This window comes from Hyposmocoma kahamanoa, unplaced genomic scaffold (genome assembly GCF_003589595.1).
Source record: "Hyposmocoma kahamanoa isolate Upper Pololo Valley unplaced genomic scaffold, ASM358959v1 80, whole genome shotgun sequence".
NCBI lineage: Eukaryota > Metazoa > Arthropoda > Insecta > Lepidoptera > Cosmopterigidae > Hyposmocoma > Hyposmocoma kahamanoa.
In genome coordinates, this window is record NW_020654051.1 from 5,798,233 (window position 1) to 5,806,080 (window position 7,848).

General features: G+C 35.0%; 1 protein-coding gene across 2 annotated transcripts in view; it reads left to right on the plus strand.

Moving 5' to 3' along the window:
- LOC113233807 overlaps window positions 1-1,858 on the plus strand; it is a 44,594-nt gene extending 42,736 nt beyond the window's left edge. For both annotated transcript variants that reach the window (XM_026469018.1, XM_026469019.1), the window contains 2 exons: window positions 125-208; window positions 1,614-1,858. In XM_026469018.1, the coding sequence (XP_026324803.1) occupies window positions 125-208; window positions 1,614-1,770 (241 nt within the window). In that variant the 3' untranslated portion in view covers window positions 1,771-1,858. The remainder of the gene's footprint in view (window positions 1-124; window positions 209-1,613) is intronic.
- Window positions 1,859-7,848: the final 5,990 nt, after the last annotated feature.

The following is a 7,848-nucleotide window of genomic DNA, read 5'->3' on the forward strand; positions in this document are numbered from 1 at the left end:
TGCATCATAGGTACATGATATATTTTACGAATTGTTAACGATCGAGTAACATTGCGTAATACTAACGCGATTTTCTGCGTTGTTTTTTCCGTTACAATCCTTCTGCAGTTTTCGTTTTTTCCAGCAAAGAACGTCCATTGGGAATATGTGAAAGGAAGCAAAAAGAAGCTGAAGAAAGAGCGGAAGCGGAGAGAACTAAACGCACTCGGTATTACATTATCACAATGTTTACTCTTTTTACCATGCCATCATAGTGAATCAGAATCCTCGTTTTCATTAGCGACATCCAAAATTTTAAACGTAAAATGAATAGTCAAATTCGAAAAACAACGTAAGTAAATGTAAGTAACAAATGTAGGTGTGAATAAATTTTGAACATCATCAGAAAAAGTCAGAAATCACGAATATTTCTGAACCCTCTGTCGCTGTGTCTGTATTATCGTATTAATCCATTGATGTATTTGTATTTTAAGTACTCGTAGCAGTAGACCTTATTGTGAGAGTTCATCCAGTGAAGTAGGTACCTTACCTATTTCTGCCGTCAAGTAATAATGAACATTACTGCGTTCCGGTTCTGAAGGGTAAGCCTTGTTAACTTTGAGAGTCACCGGCGCCGTGGGAGTGCCACTCAGACCTTTGCGACGTGCAGTGGCATCACAGGTCTTCGATAGTAGTTTCGCGTATCACCACGCGCCCGACTTGTTCGCCCCTAGACCCGCCTCATCTTTTTTTTTAAATGTTATGGCCCCATAAGATTTAAAAAATAATCGCTGATCATTTCGCCAATATCGAGTAAAAATGACTACGTACCATCGAGCACATAACTAGAAATAGAGACGAAGTAAAGGCCATCCATCCCTGGCAACTCATCGGGCTGTTCCATTCTTGGTGTGGGAAAAATAGCAAAACATCTAATTACAAAACAAACGTAATCACAATTCGTCGGTAATTATTATTAAATATTGAATACGTAAATTTTTCAATTTTCGTCCATTATACCAAAGCTCAAGTTAAACTGGTCGATTTGAAGTAAAACAATTGACGACACCCGTCAATTGTTTCGAATTCGGACTGGCCAATCGGAGCGCAGTTGTCACCTTAATGATTTGGCAGAATACTTTTCAAACAAATGAAACGACATTTCGTCTCTATTTCTGGTTATATACTCGATGCTACGTACGGTAATAGAAAATATGACAGTTAAATAAGAAGCTATATTAGTCAATATCTGATGTTGTCATTGAATTTCACGTAAGTCATATATCTGTAGACGCGCCAACAGGGATCGAAAATAACCATGGTTTCAAGTTTTTCTGATCTAAAATGTTTATTCACTACATAAAATTAACATTAATTTTAAGAAAGCGTTACGCTACCCATACATACATACAATGTATGTATGGGTATGTAACGCTTTCTTGTCTCTATAACGCCGAACGGGGCGCGGCGGACCGACTACATCTAGTTTTTTTGGGAGTAGAACCGACTACGTTGTCGGGGACACGCTGAAATAAGACACTGCAAACCTGTTTCTTTGAGTTTTCCACAACATTTGCCTGTTTCTCAGTTTGCCCTAACGTCATTTCTTTTTTGTGATACATTAAACCTTACAGGTGGCGCGTACGCCGACGGCGCGCCCGGCGGCGTGTCCGGCGCGCCGGCAAATTTTCCAAAACTAAAATCTTGGTCAGACAGATACTAGGTCGCAAGTCTTCAGAAGATAGAAATGAGCACACCTCATTAAGAGAAATATTGCTACCACTAGTATAATAAGGGTGTGTCGCTACTGTGCCGATGACAATGAGGTTCTAGGTTCTGCCTAATTAGTCAATTGCACCAACACATCCTTGTATCAAATTTGCACTTATTACACCAAATTATATGTAACATAACAGTATATTATATTTTGGAATGTTATATTTTTGATACATTTTGTATGTTTGGAAGTCAATATATATAAATTTTTATTAAACTTGAGATTTTATTATAATTTCAAACCGTGAAATGTCCATTACCATACATTAATTTTCTAATTCCATTTACAGCATGTCGGCATGCAATGTCATTCGCTTAATCGACATTTTTCTAGGATGTTACTAAAGTGGGAACAAGGGAATAAAAACAAAAGTTTATATGGCACAGTTCCAGTTTATTTTTTTAATGTTACATGTGCTAGATAAAAAAAATACATTACCAATTAGCGAATTTTTTGTGTTTCATGTCATCTATATTTTTGCATAGTATGCCAATACAATCTTTGTAATCAGACCGCAATTAATAAGCATGGTCGCACCACAAAATGTACAAACAGTACTTTTCAACATTACAAACTTAAGTTTGTATGGGACCTATGCACGTCGCCATGATCAATTTCAAATCAAGAATTGTTACTGTTTGTATACAATTTGGTACCTTGCAATGGAAAACTGCGAAAACGATATCTATTCTAGACGGTATTTTGTCAAAACTGCCAGACAATTTTTTCGGCAAACAAAATGAAAGTATAACTGTTATGTAATTTTACATAAGCTTTTGAAAGTGTTTAAGATAATTTGTAAAATACCTAGAAATTTCATAAATTTCCTGAAAACTTTAGGAAAATTAAGTAAAAGGCAGGCAGGTAAGATAATAACTTTAACTTTCAGCAGTTTTAAAATTGATTATAAAATAACTAGATGTCACGGCATAAGATAGTGGAACATTATAAATTGAATTATTCTTTAAACCTTTTTCTTTTGTAAGCAACAGAAGTATAGGTACGGGGATGTCACATAATGGTGCAGTTAAAATCTTAAAACGTAACAATCGGAATTTGTTTCTTCAAACGCATCCACGCGTTTCAGGCTCTTTACAGGCCATGTCAACCGTGACCACGGGACCTGTAAAGGACCCATAACGTTTTGTTTATACGCGAGGCGAAACTGCCTTCGTGGCCGAACGATTACCATGCCGGACTGCCACGCTGAGGTCCCAGGTTTGATTCCCGTGCCGGGAGAAATATTTGTATGGCCTACATTTATTTCTCTCGTGAGTTTAGATGTAATTTGTGGTTGTCTGCGTGTGTCTATGGCACCCACGACCCAGGGTTTCACACTATGTTGAGTGTGTGCGTTGTTATTATTATTATTTTAAACAAAAAAAATAGTTTCATTTCCAACTTAAGATAAGTAAAATAAGGTCTTAATTCACTTATTAGTTTTGTGTATAGGCTTAATTTATTTTTACTTACATTATGTCTGTCAATTTCGCAACATTATTCATATGAGCCATTAAAATGACTTCTACACCATTACAGAACCTCCTCTATACAGATGTTGACTTAATTGCTTTACATTATTAATACACGAGTAAGTTTTACTATGTACTAACCAGTTCAACTTGCTTTATGTGCTACTAAGGCCCAAGGTAAGACTAAAGCGACTTATTTCGAGAACAATCTACATCTTGTGACATGTCGCACGTTGAAATCAATACAGTCACTAAATGAAAATCTCGCTTTTTTCATCTAGACATTATTTCGACAGTGGCGTCAAACATGTTAGTGTGGTCCCTTTGCGCAACAATATCAATAAAGTCAAAAGAATTACTTAAAAAACATTTAACTTTTACTGCAAACAGTTTACGAAATATAGTACATAAATGTAATAGTAAATATTCCTAGAAGCTGAATAAAATTTGGCAAATTATTAAAAAGATTATTTGAAAGTAGCGCCTAATATCTTTGAAAATAAAAAAAACGAAGTAATAAGCATTTTGCCAAGCAGTAACGTGAGCATTATTGCGTTTCGGTTTTATATAAGGATAAGGGTGGTGGTGAAATTACAGCTCATGTCAACTCGTGTCTCACGGCGACTGGCGTAGTGCCAGTCCCCTCTGATCTTTACAATTTAAACCTGGAGTGGCACTGCAACTCCTATGGACAGGAGAGTCGCTCACCACTTCGTTTGTTCGTCCCATCACACGGGATCATTAAACAAATCACAGACTTTAATCGCAATTTCCCGAAAATTGAGTTTTTTGTACAGTGACAATATCGATTTGAACGTGCGATATCACTCCTCCCATCACTAATTGTCATACCACACTTTTGTCCTGACTTATCTTACTCCGCTTTTAAAAGCGTATGTCCATTTAGTCGTTACGTCTACAGAAACAATTCATTGAACTACAGCCCAGGGTGTAAAGAAACTGTGTTAAAACGGATAGGCATTTTAGTTAGTCACGTAAGGGACGAAACGTGTCGATTGTCCATTGGCCTCGGACCTTAGGCGTAAAAAAGTGCCTTGAGGTATTATAGCAATAGAAATGTAACATTTGATCTATTTGTACAATATTGTCCAATGAGCGATTGTCACGCCCTATAATCTGGGCTTAAAAAGCGTTAAAACACAGAGATGTGATGAAAATCAGAATTTGAAGTTAGCTACGTGCGCAAAACAGCAAGAGACTGGCGTTAACACAAAATGCAAAAACCGACAAGGCAATTTTGGACTTGAAGTTTTAACTGTTCTTTGATAATCAGGAACATAGTAATAACTTTTTTGTGGTGTTTCATGCATCTCCACTCCAATCAAACACTTGTAATAATAATGATAACATAGTCTATCAAAATTGTAGAAATTGTTACATAAAGAAACGTATGTAAGGTACTAGAATTCAATTCACCATTTTGACACGCGGTGAACCCAAATAATCATGACTGTATTTAAACGCAACTTAAAATACGAATTGAATATGAAAAAAAGATACATCGAAAATGAAATCCCTTTTTATTGACTTAAAACCTATAAGTTCATCAAGGATTTGTTTCAAAGAACTTGTACAAAATTAAAATACATCAAAAAAGTCATGTTAGATAGAACATCTCTAATGCCATAAATAGTATTAAAAACTTTTACCACTTCTCTGTGTCAAAAACGCAATTGGAAGAGGCTAGTCAGCCCTATGCAATAAATAAAAAAGATAATTAAATTAATAAAAAATAAGTTCGTAGCGTTATCCTATATATACAATGTTACTTATACCTAACAAGCATCAACTATTAACGTTCAACATGAAGGCACATTGTTTCGCACCCGTCTCCCAACGAGTTGTCGCGCTCCTATGTACTTTGCTATGTACTGTGGACCGGACATGCTTACTTACACTATTTACATACATTATTCATATTTAAACCTGACAAAGAACATAATAAAGATGACTTGTGTCATAGTTACAACAAAACAAGTATAGTAACTCCGTACAAACGTAGCAGCAGGACTATCATGCATGTGTACGCGCCCACCGCATGCCGTCTTTGGACGCACACATTTGCATAATCTCGCAAATTCGTTCGCGTTGCATAGCGGTGGTCGTCTAACGCGCCTTTCGTTATTATGTGAATGTGTGCATCCCTACACAGCTCGGCGAACGTGTCACATACAAGCTGCGCGTGCTCCTTTTTTTTTGAGTTACTAATACTTGTTTTGTTATACTGTTGTGTTCTAAAACACTATCAAATGATCGGAATGAAGGCTGCACTATGTGGCGATGTGTCGCAACGGCAGCAACATTGTCAAACGTCACTTAGGACACAATGTTAGTAAATTAGGTTTCAGAAGAGCTTGGCAATCTTTATTATGATCTTTATCACACTATAGCTCCAATACTGTAGTATTGTGTTTGTCATATCGTGAAAATACAGGAAAGTTCATTCATTTTAAGGAGACAATTTAGTTTAAAATTTTGCTTTAGCAAATCTGGACTAAACAGTTGTGTAACATCGCGAAATGACAAACGAATATTACATCATACATAAGTAGTAATGAGAGCATTGCTTTGTAAGTACTGCAAATTGCAACACATGTTATATTGAACGAATGATAAATAAAACCGTATATCTTTGTTTAAGACACAGATTAGTTTGAACTTATAGTACCGGCACGCTATGATGGCCGTTTTGACGTTTGTCCGCGTCAAGTTTCGTATTAATTCATAAAGGCTTTGATTTGTTTAACACAAACTGTGCGTACGATAAGGTGTTATCCAATTATTTTTTTATTACTAAAGTAATTTAATTTGCATAATGTTACATTGCTTCTACAATGTGTCATGTGTGTGTGTACAATGTCGTTTAGTTGTTTAGTGTTGTCAATGCCGTATTTTGCTATTGTATTTTTATCAGAAGGGTACTGTTTTTGCTTATAATTATTTAATATACGAGTTCTTAGGTTTTCACGATTGTTACACATAGGAAATGAAACTATTTTACCGGACTTAAAACCGCGAACCGACGTTTCGGGCCCTTTACAGGACTCTAGGGCGCGCGCACGTTTGTTCTTGAGGTCTTCGAACCGCCGGATTTTATTAGCAACGGCCAGTCCATACTGGTGTACATATCGCGTTTTTAGGTTTTCGCGATTGTTACACATAGGAAATGAAACTATTTTTCCGGATTTAAAACGCGTATATTTGTTTTTTCAAACAAACCGACGTTTAATTTTGAGTCAACCGTAACCATTGGACCTGTTAAGAGCCCGAAACGTTGGTTTGTTTGAAAAAACAAATATACGCGATTTAAATTCGGAAAATAGTATCATTTCCTATTATTTAATATAGTTTCTATTACAATGTGATACAAGCTGTTTGTACCCTCTAAAATAAAATAAATAAATAACTACGTCGAAGGAACTAAGTGCTGCACATTGTTGTCAATAGTGACATGCAATAAAATGTATGGAATGTATAATTTTAAGACACAACTCGGCATTGCAAAACAAGGCATTTTCGAATGACGTTGCTTCGGTTCATTGAAATATACTAAGCAAACATTTCTGTTTTGCTTTTATTACAACTTTTTAATCGGCTACCCCTTGCAGTACTAGATAAAAATTTAAAAACCTATGGATGTGACTCGCATTTGATTATAGTTTTTTCGAGAATGAATTGAGATTTCACCTCACTATTGTAATCTGTCAAAACGGTCATCATAGCGTGCCGATACTATAATTATTACCTTACATCCATTGACTATTTGTAAGTCAATGCTTACATCCCTCTTATCAGTGTACGCATCCGACAGACGACCAACAAGCACCTTAAAATCATTTAAATAAAGCTGGTTAATATCAAATTTAAAAGAGATATTTGGTAGTTTTACACGCTCAGATCATTTCGAAGTTGACCGCATCTTAATGATGTATTCATTCGTTCAATGTAACACACTTTGCAAATGAAGACTAGTTGATTCGATACAATTTGGAAGTATTGGGACACTCAGTCTATTTTCGTATTATCCATTAATTAAATTATAAAATTGTGACACATATTTCTTGACCAACTTAGTTCCAAAAAAAATAATTTGTTAACATTTTAATATTTTAAAATTGCTGCTGATATTGTCGTAATTAATTTCCGAAATCCCAATGATCTTGTTTTTTAAGTTAGGAATTTTTGTTAGAAATTACTGATTTAGTTATAGATAAAATTTGTGGAAAAATATAAAATAGTAATTTCAATATTTGAAATATTCTTCATCGCATTGCTTTTTCTGTAAAAATAAAATGACGCTATAAAATCAGTAATTTCCAAAAATAATTGCCCTAATATTTCATTACTTCATTTAATAGTTCTTACGCCGAATCCTCAACGGAAATATATCTTTTTTATATTTATTTATTTATTAACATAACACGTCACTATATCTAAATATTAATATTTTTAATTTAAATTATATAAACTAAGCAGTCATTCAAGTAAAACTAGGGTTTATTATAAAAAAAAACTGGCGAACAATGGTGTCGATTCTGATCGTACATTTCTAAAAACTAAATCAGGTTTATGTTATCTTGTTTTGTAATCCATTAGCTT